Source organism: Oncorhynchus masou, chromosome 1 (genome assembly GCF_036934945.1).
Source record: "Oncorhynchus masou masou isolate Uvic2021 chromosome 1, UVic_Omas_1.1, whole genome shotgun sequence".
In the NCBI taxonomy this organism is placed as follows: Eukaryota; Metazoa; Chordata; class Actinopteri; order Salmoniformes; family Salmonidae; genus Oncorhynchus; species Oncorhynchus masou.
The window spans coordinates 80,176,102-80,196,114 of NC_088212.1; the positions used below are offsets into that span (position 1 = coordinate 80,176,102).

General features: G+C 42.6%; 1 protein-coding gene across 1 annotated transcript; it reads right to left on the reverse strand.

The window, feature by feature from the left end:
* Positions 1-360: 360 nt before the first annotated feature.
* Positions 361-13,841, reverse strand: LOC135544050 (alpha-protein kinase 3-like). The gene is made up of 13 exons (XM_064971445.1): positions 13,739-13,841; positions 13,460-13,577; positions 11,280-13,305; positions 5,580-7,839; positions 4,964-5,111; positions 4,538-4,665; positions 3,462-3,497; positions 3,010-3,287; positions 2,739-2,827; positions 2,403-2,620; positions 2,254-2,302; positions 1,906-2,094; positions 361-1,386 (listed from the first exon to the last, which is right to left on the reverse strand). Exons 1-13 carry the CDS (start codon positions 13,839-13,841, stop codon positions 1,269-1,271), a joined length of 5,760 nt encoding a protein of 1,919 aa, XP_064827517.1. The 3' UTR covers positions 361-1,268.
* Positions 13,842-20,013: the final 6,172 nt, after the last annotated feature.

The following is a 20,013-nucleotide window of genomic DNA, read 5'->3' on the forward strand; positions in this document are numbered from 1 at the left end:
CTAAATATGAGCTCTTGTATAGCATAACATTACTTAAGTTATAGATAGGCTATGGATATATTGAATTAACCTTTAATAATGTGGTTGGGATCTGTTATAACACGTTCATGAAATTCTTATAGATTATGGCTATGTCATCAAGGTAAATAATTTACCAAGTTCTCCTGCAACTGGGTGACCAAATTACGATCCTACATCTGTAATGTCAGATACTTATATGTCAGATTACAGCAAGTGACATAGCGGCTAGCCCACGTCATTATTTACCACTGAGATACATTACATGTCAAATGGTTTCCAGGTTAGCACTCTGTTTCATTGAGAAAAACACACCTTGGTCAATAAGAGGCTTAATTTCAATATATTTCATTTTAATTTACAGCCATTGCATCCAGTGAGCATTTTCTATAAATGTCATACACTGCAACATGAAAACGTAGGCACATTTACAGTACAAAAAGCACCACGTTTTTATTCACAGTGTCATGGAAAACAATATACGCTACATTCTTAGGGCATAGTTTTCTTAACAGAACTATTATCCTGAGCACTGTGCACCATTGAAGATAGCCTTTAACTCTTCAACAATCCCTTTAAATGTATTTCCCCTAAATGTTCATGTTGTTGGGACCTGAATCGAGCTGGCGTGCTAACCTTGTGAATTACTACTCCAAATTATTACTAATATGCAATAGGAATCCCTGTATAATGTGAAAGCTTTAGCCTAAAATTTTATGTGATCTACTCAATAAATTAAGAATGTATTCATTAGTGAAATTAATGTGTAATTTAATAATTTCAAGGACATACTAGTGTAGTCATTAATTTCATTGTCTCCGATTCTGGCAACAGGCGACATGCCCATTAAAACTGAGGTGGCATTTCATTGTTTATTTTAACACAGAATTCATTAAAAGATGTGTCTGTCATTTCTGGAAACATTCAAGTTCTTCCTTCACCTGGCCTTCTCTTTCTCATCTCATCTTTCTTTTGGGACCCAGGTGTCTGTCTGTGTCTGTCTGTCTGTCTGTCTGTCTGTCTGTCTGTCTGTCTGTCTGTCTGTCTGTCTGTCTGTCTGTCTGTCTGTCTGTCTGTCTGTCACGGCTTGGGGGAGGGGTCACCAGCCTTTCATCCCAGACCGGCTCCCAGCTCCCCGAAAGCTCTATAGGTGGGAAGACATGTCTGGCAGTAATTCCATATCTGTTTCAGCATTTATTCTCTTTATTGAGAAAAGCAGTTGCTTGCTTTCTACGGCCGATGAAGCCATTCTAACTTCGGACAACATTGGGAACATCAATGGCCTTGTGCTTGGCGGTGCTGTCCTCTGGCTGTGCTGGCTTTCTGATCAACCGGGGGCTTCCTGTGGCCTTCCTGGAGGGCTGGGGACTGAATAGAATAGGTACTTTATTAATCAATTTGGCTAGCACAGAAATTCGACTTCTACCTTTTTAATAACACCCCTAGACACACGTTGAGAAGTTACAGGGTCCGACACAGCGCAGCGTCCTTGGATGGAGACGGTTTGGGGGTTAAAGGAAAACTCCATCCTAAAACTATCTTTTGGTATTTTGTTCATTAGTCCATTGTTGATATAGTCCCAAAATGTTTTACATGTCAGCAATCAAGTTTTCAAGATATGTAACTTTCAAAATACAGAAATCTTGCCTGAATGATGCATTTTGCATCCTCTGATGCTGCGTTTGCATCATATGATGCAAAATGCATTATTCGGCCCAGATTTCTGTATTTTGAAAGTTACATATCTTGAAAACTTGATTGCCGACATGCAAAACATTTTGGGACAATATCAACAAAAGATGAATGAAACAAATACCAAACAATAGTTTTTGGGTGGAGTTGTCCTTTAAGTGCCTTGCTGAAGGGCACAATGGCAGTGGTTCATACCTGGAGGAGCCGCCCATCTTGCGGTGGAGCAGGGGGCTCCTGGAGCACTTGGGTTTGGCTGGGGTCTGCAGGGAGTCCTGTGTCTTCAGGGACCTCAGGCTGAGGAGGCCGCAGTAGTAGTTACACTGATGCTGAGAGACAAACTGCTCAAACACATTGGGGTTCTCTGTGATCGTGAGACTTTGGTACCTGGAAAAATAACAACAGATTCAATGTTACAGATGAGTAAAGGAACAGTTTGTTGACAGATCTTCGTGCCCGAGTTTGTTATTACAGTATTGTAATTGTAAATGGTCTATGTAGTCATGAATATCTCTAGAACACAATGTTCAGAAAAATTATACCAACCCTTTCGATTTGATGGAAATTCCAACATTTGTGATCTTGAAGTCAACACCTGCAGCACAATCACAATTACAGTTAATTTCACCTGTTCTGTTATTCAGCCAAAGCATTGTCTTGCTAGAGTTCGTCACCCGAGACTATGGACACTGTACCTTCCATCCGAGTGAGCAGCAGGTTTCCATTGGTCCACTGGAGGATCCAGTGCTGCAGAGTACAACACTTCAGTGCCGCCTCCGAGCCAGTTCTCATGACCAGCCGGCCTGTAGCGTCCATCAGACAGTACCTCAGATAGACCCCCTTCAGGTCAGACTCCACCGTGGCATGGGGAATGGTGTTGGCAGGCCGATACATATGGTGGACTGGGATCACTCTGTGTAACCAAGAACAAACACACACTGTGGTATGACAGAAGGCTAAACAAAGTAGTGAAATAATATGAAAAAACGTTGTTTTTATGTGCAGGTTTTGTATCATTTTGATGATCTCACTCCAGCGCTTCTCCAAAGGTTCCTATCACCCTACATTCCGCAGCAAAGATCTTGCAGTATTCACGAGCGATGTTCTGAAGTCTACATTCCTTTATGGAAAGAAGATTGCATTCATGATCGGACAGAAAAACTTTAATTGGGTTAGGGATCAGAGCTTTGACTAAATGATTTTTTGATTCCTTTCATAACATCAATAATATCATTACATTAGCCCAATTTCCATTGATTTCATTAAACATTTACTTTATGTTAAAGAAGTAAAACTCTTCACCTGTTGAGTGATTGCCAGGTTTCTCTCGACCAGGTTGCTCTCCTCCTTGACTCCGTAGTAGGCGATGGGGCTCTTCACCTTGATGTAACATGTGGTCCCAGACTCAAACACTGGCTCCAGCCCATAGATGACCTTCACTCTGCAGGCCTTGTGGGAGCAGCCCTCTCCTATATGGGCCTCCTCCATCATGATACGCCCAAAGAATTTACTTCCCCAGACGCCAGAGTCAGCCAGGCCCTTGGTGAACAGTAGTGGACTCATCTCTATCTCCTCTCCCACTGTAGAGAGGAAAGATTGTAACATCATCAAATATAATGCACTGGAAGTGGTATTATGAGGCTGCATCGTGAGCCACCTGATCCTGCAAGCTTCCATGAATGGCTAGTTGAACGGCGCTAACAGTGTTGAACACCAATTAAATCCTAACAAATAATAGACAAATGTAATCTTACCTTCTTGATCCTCACGCAGAAACATGCCAGAGAGTACTGCAAAAAAGACAGAGTAGAAAGAATAAGAGCTTGCGAGATGCTAAGTATTTATATATTCCTGCTACCAGTCACTTTTCAGCCCAGTTTATGTATATCCACCTATCACGCCTACACTGAATTTCTTGCACACTCACACACCCACGCTAACACCCACACACACTCATATACACACACTCACAACCACGCACTTACCCACTCTCCACTTATATGGCTGCCATATTGTTTACTATTATTATTAATCCTGCTACCAGTCACTTCCTCCTGATCTCTGCCTACATGTACATATCAAACGTAACTACTCCACTATTCCTGCACATTGTAAATGTGGTACTGGCATTGACCCTGTATATAACTTACATTCTTCTATTTATTTTGCTTCCTCTCTTATTTTTTATTTCTCCAGTTTTTTTGTTATACTATTTTGACATTGAATACTGCACTGTTGGGAAGGGCTTGCAAGTTTAGCATTTCACTGTACTTGTGCATGTGACAAATAAAACTTGAAATATATAGGAGATAAAATATGTACTGAAGTACTGAGTACTGAAAAAATAGATTCTAGTCGACAGAATGAGAGATAAGAGATATAGGAGATAAAACACACCAGAGAATACTGAAAAAATAGATTCTAGTCGACAGAATGAGAGATAAGAGATATAGGAGATAAAACACACCAGAGAATACTGAAAAAATAGATTCTAGTCGACAGAATGAGAGATAAGAGATATAAAGATATAGGAGATAAAACACACCAGAGAATACTGCAAAAAAATAGATTGTAGTAGACAGAATGAGAGATAAGAGATATAAAGATATAGGAGATAAAACACGCCAGGGAGTACTGCAAAAAATAGATTCTAGTCGACAGAATGAGAAATAAGAGATATAAAGATATAGGAGATAAAACACGCCAGGGAGTACTGCAAAAAATAGATTCTAGTCGACAGAATGAGAGATAAGAGATATAAAAATATAGGAGATAACATGTTGAAACAAGTCAAACTTCAGAGATTGAACTGAGACACTAGTGTACATACTGTCAACACTCAGTAGGAAGTCTGTTGTGTCTGTCCCATATTCATTAGTGATGGTGCAGCCATAAACTCCACAGTCTCTGCTGGACGTCTGGACAATAGCCAACGCTACCTGAGTCTCATCTCCTGCACTGGGAAACACACAGGAGTCAGGGATGGACAGAACAGCAAAATAAACAGAGTTTCAGAAAGCTCTAACTAGAATTTGTCAGTCACACAGTGTCTCTACAACACCTTTACATTGTTGCCATCAGGAAAACTAAATATATATATATATATATATATATATATATATATCCCATTTAGCAGGGATGAGGGAAAACTGTCTTTGATCGTGATTATTTTATTGTTGAATCCCTTTTATAAACAATATTTTCCACATTTTGGCTACAGCATTTCACGTCAAGGCAGCCTGCATGGAGGACTCACCTTCTTTTAACCTCAGCGATCTCCACCTCATCCCTGATCCACTTAATTGTGGAGTCACTAAGAACGTTGAAGAACTGGCACCACAGCTTCAGATGTCCTGCCGCATCGGAGAAGGGCTCTCCTCTAATCTTCCTGATGACCTGAGGAGCTGTAGACAGAGGGGGGGAGAAAGAGAGATTAGTGCCAGTAAGAGAGGGACTCCCGACAGACAGGCACATCTAGGTAAAGATAGACACTTTCTTATGTTACAGCTTCCTAACTTTAAGTAATATGGATACTATTTCAGTTAAGACTCCATGTAATCCCACCTGGCAAGTAGCGGGCCCCATAGAAATAGAATGAATAGAACCCCAGTCAAATTGTCAGGTTTAGAGGTTGCAAGCCAGTTCTATTAATTATATATCTATAACTGACGATCCATCTCGTGACAGTGTCAAAGCAAACAGAGGAAGCACGAAGGCTCTCGATACCACTCCCTACTGAAGCTTAGCCAAAGAAACTACACTGACTCCAATGGTTAATTTAATTGAATAAGACTAGCTACTCTCTAAAAGTATGCCAACATCATTCACCCCCTTTTTTTACACTAAGCTGATATATCTTGAAAGGAGTTTACCTTTGAATGGGTTATGCTTGTCCTTCTCAGCTGGTTTCTCCTCAGTCTTGGTAGTGTCGGTTGTCTCCAGGGCAGGTTCCTGGCTCTGTTTGAGGGTCTCTGTTGTTGGAGCCAGCTTCCTCCTACTGAGCAGTGGGGAGCGTCTCTCTGTTGGAGGGGTGCGCTGGCCATTGGGGGGCTGCAGCAGGGGTGACCTGCGGGACAGCCCAGGGGACATGGGAGAGGAGGACTCTGGGGATAGCCTGGAGCTCATCCTGAGGACCTCCTCTCTCTGGGGGCTCTGGGTGTCAATCTGTGAAGCAACAGCTCCAGGGTCCTCTCCTTTGGGTTTCGGGATTAAGATTTTGCGTCTAGCGCCGGAGGCCAGCTCCTGTGGGGTGGCTGAGGGCATGGGGGACACACTGTCTGATCCCTTCAGCAGGCCAGTACTTTCAGTGACTGAGACACATGTTGAAGAGTCTGACTTTGAATATTCCCCAACTTTCACCTCCTTGGATGGAGAGCTTTTGCTATCCAACGGAATGGTGGGAACAGGTACTGACCCTTGTGTCTCACTACTTGGGGAACCCTTGGTATCAAACCTTCGTACAGTCTGAGGACCTGGCTGAGGAACATCAGGTTCGCATGCTTCACTCTGACCTAAAATCATGCCAGTTACTGGTGAAACAATGTTGTTTGTAAATCCTGTATTTTTTGTAGAAAAACTTTGGTTCTCAGTGGCACTAGGAAGGGAGCTAGATTCTGTTGAACGCTCCGAAAGGGCAGAAGCACACGTTTTGTCTTTGCCATGTCGACTGCTGAACACTGGAGGCAGTAAGTGTGAAGAATCCATCCCTTTGACTGTATTTTCTAGTGTTTGTTGTTTCTCTGCAGGAAAGGTAACAGATGAGATGGATGGAGGAGGAACTGTAGTGTCCAAGGACTTCTGCTCAGGAGTAACAAGAGAAGACTCTTTCTGACCATCCTTATTCGCAGCCAGACTAATATCAGCATTATGATCCAAAAGATGCTCCCGCTCTGTATCCATGACACTTTCAATGTCCATAACTATACATACAGGAGGATTACTGTTCTCTAAAGTGCCATCCATGTCTACAATAGAGATAGGAGGAATAACGAAAGCTTTAGGTGAGGCTTCAGTCACAGGACTAACTATGGGGGACTCAACTCGTTCTGGTTCAGAGGTATTAAATCTATATTCTACATTTGAAGTTGAAATAGAACTGACAGACAGATCAGTTTCCTTCTTACAAGTGTCTTTCTCAGGTTCCTGCCTGTACTCTGTCTCATCCATCCTCAACTCTGGACTTTGTATTCTCACATCCTGTATGTCACATTTAGGTTGTTGGTCTGTGTTTAGACTTTGTGTAAGGGGCATTGAAATGGTAGCTACTGAAATGGGTGCCACTGAAATGGATGCATCTGAAATGGATGGCACTGGACTTACTTCTGTAGGGGCACTTTTCTCCATTTGTGACCTTAGAATCTCGGCAATAGACATTACTTTGGCTACAGGTGTCGGGGCTTTTGGTTGTTGCTCTGAGATGTTTGTGTTTGGGACACTTGTTGTTGTGTCAGCCATCTGTGATGTGTCTGGAATAATAGGCTGAAAATGGGGATTTAGAGAAAGATCTTGGCATTCTGCTATCTTCAACACAGGTATACTCTTCTCATCCCATAGAGCCACTGCTATACTTTCAACGGTTTTCTTTTCAGGTGCTTTCGTAAGTCTTTCAATTTCACCTTCCTGAACTTTGCTAACTTTATAAACAGTTTCCATGTCAGCTCTTCTCTCATAACTGCCTCCCTGTGCATATATCTCAGCCAAATTATTACCCTGTACTTTAACGTCAAATTGTATTTCTGTCTCACCAACGGTTTTTATAGCTATCTCAACTTGGCCTTGCTGGCCTACTGAGGAAACACTACACCCCAAGGTTTTCTCACCAACACCCGGGCCTTCCAGGGGTGACTTTAGTGGCTCTGTAAAAGGTAATGTATGGGTCTCATTTGATCCCCTGGAATGATCCTGTGTGCCCTGCGTCATTTTGTCAGAGGCCGATTGGCTCTGAGGATTGTGCAAAGTAGGAGACCGTTTGTTGGCATTTGCTGTGACTTCTCTGTCCGATGACGATGGAGAACATTGTCGTGGCGAAGGTGATTGTCCGTCCAGCTTTCTCCGGATGGTTAGTATTACAGGTTCTTGCCCGACAGGTGTTCCCTTCCACTCTCTCTCTGTCTGTCTGTGGTTCTGTGTAACCTTGAGGCACAATAAAAGCAGAGACAGATTTACATTCTGTAAATACTTTGCTGCAGTCATATCCATGACACATAAACACACATCATTGCTATATACACATCAAAAACTTAAAAGTGTTATCTTATGAACAAGTAACCAAAGAGACTGCTGTAAGTGTTAAAGACTATGAAAATAACAACAAAGGCTTGACCTTTTCGACAAACTGAAATACATTCCACATCCACAATGTGCAAAGCTCTGTCGCCTGCAGATGTGTTTACTACTAGCAAAACACCAGTCTCAACGTCAACAGTGAAGAGGCGACTCCGGGATGCTGGCCTTCTAGGCAGAGTTCCTCTGTCCAGTGTTCTTTCGGCCCATCTTAATCTTTTATTTTTATTGGCCAGTCTGAGATATGAGTTTTTCTTTGCAACTTTGCCTAGAAGACCAGCATCCCGGAGTGACCCCAAACTTTTGAACGGTAGTGTATATATGTGGACACCCCTTCAAATTAGTGGATTTTACTATTTTAGCCACACCCGTTGCTGACAGGTGTATACAATTGAGCACACCGCCATGTGATCTCTATAGACAAACATTGGCAGTAGAATGACCTTACTGAAGAGCTCAATGACTTTCAACATGGAACCGTCATAGGATGCCACATTTTCAACAAGTCAGTTCGTCAAATTTGTGCCCTGCTAGAGATGCCCAGGTCAACTGTAAGTGATGTTACTGTGAAGTGGAAACGTCTAGAAGCAACAACGGCTAAGCCTTGAAGTGGTAGGCCACACAAGCTCACAGAACGGGACCACCGAGTGCTGAACCATGTAGCGCGTAAAAATTGTCTGTCCTCTGTTGCAACACTCACGACCGAGTTCCAAACTATCTCTGGAAGCAACCTCAGCATAATAACTGTTCGTCGGGAACTTTCTGAAATGGGTTTCCATGGCCGAGCAGCCACACACAAGCCTAAGATCACCATGCGCAATGCCAAGCGTTGGCTGGAGGGGTGTAAAGCTCGTTGCCATTGAACACTGGAGCAGTGGAAACGCTTTCTCTGAAATTATGAATAATGCTTCACCATTTGGTAGTCCGACGGACAAATCTAGGTGTGGCCGATGACGGAGAACGCTACCTGTCTGAATGCTTAGTGCCAACTGTAAAGTTTGGTGGAGGAGGAATAATGGTCTGGGGCTGTTTTTCATGGTTCGGGCTAGGCCCCTTAGTTCCAGTGAATGAAAATCTTAACGCTACAGCATAGATTGACATTCTAGATTCTGCACTTCCAACTTTGTGGCAACAGTTTGGGGAAGGCCCCTTCCTGTTTCAGCATGACAATACCCCGTGCACAAAGCGAGGTCCGTACAGACATGGTTTGTAGAGATTGGTGTGGAAGAACTTGACTGTCCTGCACAGAGCCCTGACCTCAACCCCATCGAACACCTTTGGGATGAATTGGAACGTCGACAGCGAGCCAGCCCTAATCACCCAAGACAGGTGCCTGATCACACTAATGCTTTTGTAGATTAATGGACGCAAGTCCCCGCAGCAATATTCCAACATCTAGTGGAAAGCCTTCCCAGAAGAGTGGAGGCTGTTATACCAGCAAAGGGTGGACCAACTCCATAGCAGGTGTCCACATATTTTTGGTCATGTAATGTATCTAATGAATTAATCTTGTTTTCAATTTTGAGCTCTCGTGTTAAGTGCTGAGTGCTCAGACATATTTACTAATTGGAACCTGGTCAATGGATGAAGCAATCCTGTTTTCCAGTTATAACTCTGTTACTATCTCACAAACTGTTCTTGACTTGACAGCTATGGCTTGTAGTCAAATCACTATAATTCACACAGGTTCAACCCCTCAGATAGAAAGATTTGAATACTGTCTAATCGTGCTACTGGTGGGGTAGTGCTGTTAAGCTGCACTCATTTGATTATGAGATGATTATTACTTCACTTAATATGTCCTTTGATGAGCCATGGAGATAAACAATACCCTCACAAACACAGTGCAGTCCTACAGTACAGGACGAGGTAGTCTAATGTTTCGACCAGGTGCAGAGTGAATGTGGATCTGTAGTGAGATTAACTCCTGGTCTGAGCTCATGTTCCTTTAGTCTTAGATAAACATAACAGTAAGAGATATCTAACTCATTTGAAATAAGCACCAGATCTAATTGGTCAGCTGAAATTAGCACCAGAGGGATTGGCTCCGGTGTGACTTATGTGTCACTCCATCAGTGAATGAGAAAAGTCCAGAGTTACTGAAAGGACCATTCACATTGCTTCTACTTTGATTTCAATATCACAGAACTAAAATATGGTGTTGTGTGAAATAAAAATTCATTCCCTTTGAAGGATCAACTGACAAATTATATTGAAATGGGGAGTATATGAACATTTACAATGACAAGTACAGAAGGGAGAGCATGCTCTTAGGTTCACATTGTACAAAAATCTATTGTAGGCCTACTTTGGTTTCATTGAAACAAGAAAGAGCTTTATAACCTCTCTCTCTCTCTCTCTCTCTCTCTCTCTCGCTCTCTCTCTCTCTCTCTCTCTCTCTCTCTCTCTCTCTCTCTCTCTCTCTCTCTCTCTCTCTCTCTCTCTCACAGTGTTCACAGTGGAGTGTATGACAGTGGAATAAGCACAGACAGACATGGAACATGGAATCTGTTTAGGTTTCGTGAGGAGACAATGTAATGTGGATCATTCAAAGGGGTGCTTGATGGAACAGAGTGGACAGAAGTCGTCTCAACAGTATTTTCACAGTACTTTGTTTCCATACCTTACTTTTCTTGGATTCAATAAAAGATGCAGTGTTTCAAAAAGCCCAAATAGTATGGAATCATAAATGTCTTCTTTGGAGAGATAAAATAATCAATGCCTAAAATGATTTACAACTTTTTGGAAGAGAGACAGAAAACGACATTATCTCCATCTCTGTTTGGCATGGCTGCGACCAACAGTGTAACTAAAAGACGAGGATAACAGTGCAGCTCAACTCTCAAGGATAGCATATATTACCCATCATGCTCTCTGCCTCTATGTATGGACCAATCCAAAACCTGTTCCATTGTGCTTTTCACTCTCATGCCATGTGTTTTCCACCACCAAGACCATTCACAGACGCCTTAAAGCCCCACACTGTCACACAAGCTAAGATTGTTGACCTCCCAAAATCCTTACTGCACAAATCATACGCACAACAGAAGCCTTGAGGTACTCTGTGATTTCTCTACTCATGTTTTCAGCCATTCGATATGTAGGAGTGGTAATATACCTGCTGTCCGTGCCAGCACATGCATCATTACACATATGTCTTGTCACACAGAGGGGCATACTTGTAAAGTCTAATAATAGCCCTATGGGTGCTTGTGTTACTGATTTGGCTGGTGTGTTTTGGAAATGTTAGGCGCTCCATGAGCTCATAGGGACAGGGCAGAGACACTCACCTCCCCGCGCAGCTGCGCAGGCAGCCGAGACAAAGACACATTCTTTAGGCACATGCTTGTTTCCTCCACAGACAGCTGATCCCCTGACTGTTCACACAGACGCTGAGGCAAGGCAGAGACAGCCTCGCTGCTCTTACAGGGTGATGTTAGTACTGACTCCACTGATTCCCCAGCAACTTCAACTGCAGTTCCAGTTCCATGAATGGAATAAGTATCTGAGTTCAGCACCTCAAGCACTGATGCTGAATCCTTCCCCGGGCATTCAGTTTGACCTTTTAGGGGAGTAGTGGTGCTGTTTAGGTGTTCCAGGACAGAAGGCTTATCGTCTACCTCAATGTCTGTTATGTTGCTTTGATGGGTTTTAATGTTCTCTGGTGTGTTGCTCAAAACCTGTGGAGTTGTTACTGAAGGACTTGCTTGTGGTTGGGGTGTGACAGAGGAACTTGGTTGGGGTTGTAAATTCGGGGAAGGACTTGGTTGACGTGGTTGTGGTTGTAGCTTCGCAGAAGGACTCTGTTGTGATTGTGGTTGTGGTTTCGCATAAGGACTTGCTTGGAGTTTCTCTGAAGGACTTGGTTGACGTATTTGTGGTTGTAGTTTCGCAGAAGGAGGATCTGGTTGTGGTTGTGGTGTTACTGAGGGACCTGGTTGTAGTTTTACTGAAGGACTTGAATGACGTGGTTGTGGTTGTAGTTTCCCAGAAGGAGGATCTGGTTGTGGTGGTAATGAGGGGCCGAGTTGTGATTTTATGGAAGGGCTTGATTGACATGGGTGTGGTTGTAGTTTCGCAGAAGGAGGATTTGGTTGTGGCTGTGGTTTTGCTGAAGGACTTGGTTGTGGTTGTGACATCATAGAAGGAGGACTTGGTTGACGTGGTTGTGATTGTAATTTCGCTGAAGGAGGACTTGGTTGTGGTTTTAGTTTAGCTGAAGAACTTGGTTGTGGTTTTAGTTTAGCTGAAGGACTTGGTTGTGGTTTTAGTTTAGCTGAAGGACTTGGTTGTGATGAGGTGACAGGAGGAACTGTACTCTGACTCCCCATAATATTGTTATTTACAACATTTTGGGTCATCTGAGCCACTGCAGCATTCTGACTCTTATTCCCTGAGATGGTTTCCCCTGTAGAGAGGAGCCCAGTAGAAGGAGACAGGATGCTAGGCTCTCCGTTGTGTGGTGGGGTTTGTACAGGTACTTTCTCCTTCACTTGGACCTTCACTTCTTCCGTTACTGATACAGTGTTGTTCAGTGGGGCTCTCTCAGACTGATTCATGTATTTTACACTCTTTGTCTTTGAGGCTGAAGTTTCAACAGCACTCTCCACTTCCAGGGCCTCTTCTGATGACCCCAGTGAGGGTGAGGACTCAACCAGACAGGGTGTCAGACTGACCTCTCCTTCTTCACTCATCCCTCTCTCCTCAGGCTTCTTTCCTGCTTGGCTATCAGCCATCTTCCCACTATCCTCTCCATTGGAGATCTTTATCTTCTTCTTGGCCAGTGATGCTTTTGGTGTGTGTGGAGCAAAAGAGTTCTGCACTGAATCGTAAACATACGTCCGGCCTTTGTTGCTGCTATTTTCTGTAATGGCTGCCTGTCCATTGACATTGGAAGACCCAGCCCTGTTACATTCCCATTTTTCTTCCCCCACCACAGGTGTGTCCTGTAGCCTGGCCTCTGCCTCCCCAGCATGAGCCTGAGTGCTCTCCTCAACCACTTCATCCTCCATAAAGCTGGGGGCACTGAGGCTGGGGTCCATGGGGGACCGTCGCTTCCTCTGGGACCGGTCTGGACTGATGGTCCTCAGTGTTTCCTGCCGACTACCAGGAGACCCGTGGTTCTCCTTGTCCCACGGCTTGGGCTCCTCCAGCTCTCTGCGTGTGTTTTCGGCCTTCAGTTTAATCTTGGCGAAGTACTGCTGGTGGATCTTGTATTCACTCATCGTCCCCACCTCAAGGACTCCAGAGCAGGACACAATGCCTTTGTTGTTCCTGGCTGACGCTTGGTAGATGGCTGCATCCTCCATAGTGCAACTGTAAAGAAAACAAATCATAGATACTTGTATTATACAGTTGCTGCACAATGTTTTAAATAATATTTGTGTGCATCAATACAAACCAAACTGACATCAATATGATAACATTTAACATCTTCAATACAAATGACAATTATGATCTTGATACATACTTGTAAATGTGCAGTGAATGGTTTTGTCCATTGCGGGAAATGTTGTATTTAGGTAGTCCACAGTATCTGTCCAATTGCAAATCATCTTTATACCATGTCACTTCAGGAGCAGGGTGACCTGGAGTCAAATTGAAACAGAGAAACAGTTATAGAGACTACATTTCACACTTACTGTAAAATCTTCAGATAGATAATACTGGTTAGCAAGTACAACAACAAAGTATGTAGGCTATTACAAACAACGTATTGCGCCCACTCACACACCAGAGGAGAGTTTACCTGACACCTCACAGGAGAACTTGATGTTACAGGTTTCAGATACGGCTCTTGACTTTAATGTCGTCTCAAAGGATGGCTGGGTCTCCTCCGTTAAATGTGCCATAACACAATGTAGTGTGCTCCTGCATAACATACTTAGTTACATTTTCAAATGTAAACAAGTGTCTCCAACCTGGGCCAAAGTTATTTTCAAAATATGTAATCTTCTATAAAGGCAATGGAAGATAGCCAAAATATATGGAATATAAAATGCAATAGTTAATAAAACATATAAAGAATTTTTTTTTTTCTTTTTTTGTTGTTGAATTTTACCCCTTTTTTCTCCCCAATTTCATGGTATCCAATTGTTGTAGTAGCTACTATCTTGTCTCATTGCTGCAACTCCCGTACGGGCTCGGGAGAGACAAAGGTTGAAGGTCATGCGTCCTCCGATACACAACCCAACCAGCTGTACTGCTTCTTAACACAGTGCGCATCCAACCCGGAAGCCAGCCGCACCAATGTGTCAGAGGGTACACCGTGCAACCTTGGTTAGCACGCACTGCACCCAGCCTGCCACAGGAGTTGCTGGTGCACAATGAGACAAGGACATCCCTACCTACCAAGCCCTCCCTAACCCGGACGACGCTAGGCCAATTGTGCGTCGCCCCACGGACCTCCCGGTCATGGCCGGTTACAACAGAGCCTGGGCGCGAACCCAGGGACTCTGATGGCACAGCTGGCCAGTACAGCACCCTTAACCACTGTGCCACCCGGGAGGCCATAAAGACATTTTTATCAACACATTTAAACATACATACTGTAAGGCAATGTGATCCCATATCCTAGTGATTTGATTGCTATAGATTGTCTTGCTTTCCATAAGAATTGCAGAGGTCAAAATGGGTGTTATGTAGTTTGTGATGCAATATCTGGTGCAATCCAATATCACTATAATCAAATATCAGCCAACATACTTCACCAAGCACACATTGTTCCATCTTTCATCCTCAATGTCATGACGGTGAGACAACATAAGCCAGGCTAAAGGAAAGCTAAAAGATAGCAAGTGCATGACAATACCTTGATGGCCTGTACTGAGAATAGCTGTGACTGGAGTAGCTATGCAGAGAGGATGCAAATAGAAGCAGCTTATCAGGCACAATGTATAGGTGTTCTGGCATGAATGAAGATGGACTAAGAAGTGTTCTTACATACATTGTCATGCTTTTAATTGGTTATCAAATGCCCTTCATTGGTTATTACATTTAATTGGTTATCAAATGATTTCATTTATAATTCACTGTATCACAATTCCAGTGGGTCAGAAGTTTACATACACTAAGTTGACTGTGTCTTTAAACAGCTTGGAAAATTCCAGAAAACGATGTCATGGCTTTAGAAGCTTCTGATAGGCTAAGTGACATCATTTGAGTCAATTGAGGTGTACCTGTGGATGTATTTCAAGGCCTACCATCAAACTCAGTGCCTCTTGGCTTGACATCATGGGAAAATCAAAAGAAATCATCCAAGACCTCAGAAAAAACATTGTAGACTTCCAAGGTTCATCCTTGGGAGCAATTTCCAAACTCCTGAAGGTACCACGTTCATCTGTACAAACAATAGTACACAAGTATAAACACCATGGGACCGCGCAGCTGTCATACTGCTCAGGAAGGAGGCGCGTTCTGTCTCCTAGAGATGAACGTACTTTGCTGCGAAAAATGCAAATCAACCCCAGAGCAACACCAAAGGACCTTGTGAAGATGCTGGAGGAAACAGGTACAAAAGTATCTATATCCAGAGTACAATGAGTCCTATATCGACAAGAACTGAAAGGCCGCTCAGCAAGGAAGAAGCCACTGCTCCTAACGGCCATAAAAAAGACTATGGATAGCAACTGCACATGGGGACAAAGACCATACTTTTTGGGGAAATATCCTCTGGTCTGATGAAACAAAAATATAACTGTTTGGTCATAATGACCATCGTTATGTTTGGAGGAAAACGGGGGAGGCTTGCAAGCCGAAGAACACCATCCCAACCATGAAGCACGGGGGTGGCAGCATCATGATGTGGGGGTGCTTTGCTGCAGGAGGGTCTGGTGCGTTTCACAAAATAGATGGCATCATGAGGACAGAAAATATGTGGATATATTGACATCACGATAACAGTCCTCATGGTGCCATCTATTTTGTAAAGCTTGGTCGCAAATGGGTCTTTCAAATGGACAATGACCCCAAGCATACTTCCAAAGTTGTGGCAAAATGGGTTTAAGGACAACAAAGTCAAGGTTTTGGAGTGGCCATCTCAAAGCCCTAACCTCAATCCTATAGACAGTTTGTGGGCAGAACTGAAAAAGTGTGTGCAAGCAAGGAGGCCAACAAACCTGACTCAGTTACACCAGCTCTGTCAGGAGGAATGGGCCAAAAATCACCCAACTTATTGTGGGAAGCTTGTGGAAGGCTACCCGAAACATTTTACCCAAGTTAAAAAATTTAAAGGCAATGTTACCAAATACTAATTGAGTGTATGTAAACTTCTGACCCACTGGGAATGTGATGAAAAAAATAAAAGCTGAAATAAATCCTTCTCTCTATTATTATTCTGACATTTCACATTCTTAAAGTAAAGTGGTGATCCTAACTGACCTAAGACAGGGAATTTTTACTAGGACTAAATGTCAGGAATTGTGGAAAAACTGAGTTTAAATGTATTTGGCTAAGGTGTATGTAAACTTCTGACTTCAACTGTACATGACTCTATATGAATATAATGCTTTCAATACAGAATGCAGGTATTGCAGGCTCATTATTGAGTGACATTAATGCCAACAAAAACTGCATTTGTATTCAGAAATGTATTTTGAATTGAAAATGATTGAATTCAGATTCCATTTCTGTTGTAACTAATATCACTCCATACACCATAGAGTGCAACATCTTAATTGGTGGATATGTCATGCCTGTAATCATGGCCACAAACAGAGTGTTTAAGTGTACGTCTAGTCACTCTGTCTGGTGTTGTCATCTATTTCAGTCTCTCGGCCAGATCATTAAGATAGGGTGCTGCTAAGGCCATGGTTAATTTGAGATTGTATTTTGACTGACTATTGCCTAGTGTCTACAGTGAAACAAAATCCAACCACTGACAGTGGAAAAACACTAAGTGACGTCAGCAAGTATTACATGACGATACTATCTGTACCATTAATATTTTATTTTATTATAATTAAGAATACATGTTTTCACTTGACTTGATAGTTTTGCAGCACGCACTTGGCCATAAGTAGACATACCCAGTAGTAGGAAGATAGGTTTTCCTTAAACTTTTCTTCTATTTGTAGGATGCATTTTGGAAGACGGTTTGCCTTTACACAGGCTCATGCAGTGAGATGCAGTTTATTTATAAAGAGCAGAGAGCTGACCTTCATGGTCAGAGCTTTTTATGAGCCAGTAGTGAGTGGTGCCTATCAGCTGGCCATTCAAACAGTCCTCAATGCAGTAAACGACACCATGGAAACCAACAATGCCTTTGATATGTGGTTGACTCATCCAGTTACCTTAAGATGAATGCATTATAACTGGCTCTGGATGAATGCATTATAACTGGCTCTGGATGAATGCACTATAACTGGCTCTGGATGAATGCATTATAACTGGCTCTGGATGAATGCATTATAACTGGCTCTGGATGAATGCATTATAACTGGCTCTGGATGAATGCATTATAACTGGCTCTGGATGAATGCATTATAACTGGCTCTGGATGAATGCATTATAACTGGCTCTGGATGAATGCACTATAACTGGCTCTGGATGAATGCACTATAACTGGCTCTGGATGAATGCATTATAACTGGCTCTGGATGAATGCACTATAACTGGCTCTGGATGAATGCACTATAACTGGCTCTGGATGAATGCATTATAACTGGCTCTGGATGAATGCATTATAACTGGCTCCGGATGAATGCATTATAACTGGCTCTGGATGAATGCATTATAACTGGCTCTGGATGAATGCATTATAACTGGCTCTGGATGAATGCATTATAACTGGCTCTGAATGAATGCATTATAACTGGCTCTGAATGAATGCACTATAACTGGCTCTGGATGAATGCACTATAACTGGCTCTGGATGAATGCACTATAACTGGTTCTGGATGAATGCATTATAACTGGCTCTGGATGAATGCATTATAACTGGCTCTGGATGATTGCATTATAACTGGCTCTGGATGAGTGTGTCTGCTAAATGACTCAAATGTAAATGTTATGTAAATATAGCTAATACAACTACCTATAACTAACTAACACCGCTATCTCCAACTAACTAACACACTGAGAAATCATTTCAATCCAAGCCATCCAATCATTTTAATTTAAAAGGGCATTATAAATTCAATGATTATTGTTTTATTATTAAGACCTCATAATGCAATGATGCCGAATCAATGGTTAAACTTCACTCCAAAAGGAGAGGGATGTGGTAATAAACATATTCTAACTTTGTTGTTGCTTGTTGAGGTACAGTAATATTTCCTGTGTTGAGCTGAGGGGTTGTGTACCTGTTTTCAGGCCTGACATCAGAGAGGTAGCTGCGGCTGCTGGCTCTGCTACTCCCTATGACATCATCTCCATTGTGGGAGCTGGGCCTCCCGTCCCCCGCAGAGTAGGAGCGGGTCATCAGCCTCCTGGAACTCATTCTCCAACAGATACCGTTTCTCTTTCAAACTTAAATCCCCAGGAGAAACTTCCTCAGAGAAGGCAAAAAATGATGATGTACATCCAACAAGGAAATTAGGTTTTCTTCTGTGGCTGTAATCTATTATGGGCTAAATCTGGGAGATAGCAGCTGAAAGAGAGATAAAGATAATACTAAGTTATTTTTAATAACAAGATACAAAATCAAGATGATGCCCTTTTTTGGTAAATATTTATGAGCTTGAAAACATGTTTAAAAAAAGCAAACACTTCTATTGTCTTCATCAATTGTAGTGCAATGCCTTATACTATAGAGACTGATATCAGCAACAGAGATGTTTGTTCAAAGTAACGTTGTTATGTTCAGTTGGTAACACATCCATTATATCATCATTCATCGACAAGCTATCTTCCATCAGATATCTGAGGTAAACTCACCATTCATAGCTTTCCTTTTGTCTCTTTGTATAAGGACCCACCACTCTCTCCGGCTCAAGGCACTGTGCAATTTCCAATCAAACATGAGCATGTGTACCCTGCCAAACCTATTTATAACAGGCCTACAAATAGGCACAAGAGCACATCACATTTTCCAAAACTAGCCTTCAAACCATTTTAAGTACAATACCCCACAACCACAAGGAAAACTCCCTTTGGGAAAGAATCCGTAGAAAAGAGTTTTGATGATATCTGTTGCAGCATTGTGGAGGAGATAAATCCATAGGGAACAATGCTTAGTCAGAGGCCACAAGGCCATCTAAGAGTTGGTTGTCCTCCAAATGTTACAACTTGGGTTAAGCAAGTTAGGCCACCGCGAGTGTGTGACTTGGTTACCATTGGAAAACGTTCCCTCTAAAACAGCAGAGGGTCTTTCATGTGACCCAATGGGTGACTGCGCTTTTTCTTCTCTTAAACAGCGTGCATGCTTAGTGTTTGATACAGCCCGTGGTGCCAAAGTATCATATGACCCTGTCAATCAGAATGATGACACCAGACTTAAAAGTCAATTTAAAAGAGCTGTATATTCAGGCATCCAGTCCCATCGCTCCCACTTTCCAAACATAAAAGTGTTTGGTTACAATGACTGACCTTCCACAGCAACAAGCTTGTTGATCCTGCATATGACAAATATACTGGGACAAATGTGAGTCTAAATGCAATAGAACATTTTGCAATGGTTACTTCTCTGTGATATTTTTGTGCTAGTGATATAACATGTAAACAAGTGCTGTTCTCAGTGAGTTTTTCACAGAAGTGCCGTGCAAGTTGTGGATGTCAGTTTCATCATCTGTTGGGCTGCTGTTTGGTTAAGCTGTGATGACACTGTTCGACCACCCTGTCATCAGATTACAGATTACACAGATTACACATGCATACGTACCTCCTGCACTGCTATTTTAAATGAAACTTTTAAACATTTCCATTGCCGTGTCTCAGTAAGGTCTAGGCCCTGTCTTTTACATAGCAGGTTGATGTCTCAGTAAGTCTTTTACATGGAAAGCTGATGCAGTGTGTCTCTGCTTATTATCAAGCTGAATTATTCCACTCTTCTGTTGGCTCCCACCACCACCAACCACACTGTGATGA

Excerpts from the sequence above, each read along its gene's own strand:
- LOC135544050 (XM_064971445.1), bottom strand. The coding sequence starts at position 13,841 with ATGGCACATTTAACGGAGGAGACCCAGCCATCCTTTGAGACGACATTA. Across the intron at positions 4,666-4,963 it reads ATCGCTGAGGTTAAAAGAAG|TGCAGGAGATGAGACTCAGG; the intron begins GTGAGTCCTCCA and ends TGTGTTTCCCAG. Across the intron at positions 3,498-4,537 it reads CTTCCTACTGAGTGTTGACA|TACTCTCTGGCATGTTTCTG; the intron begins GTATGTACACTA and ends TCTTTTTTGCAG.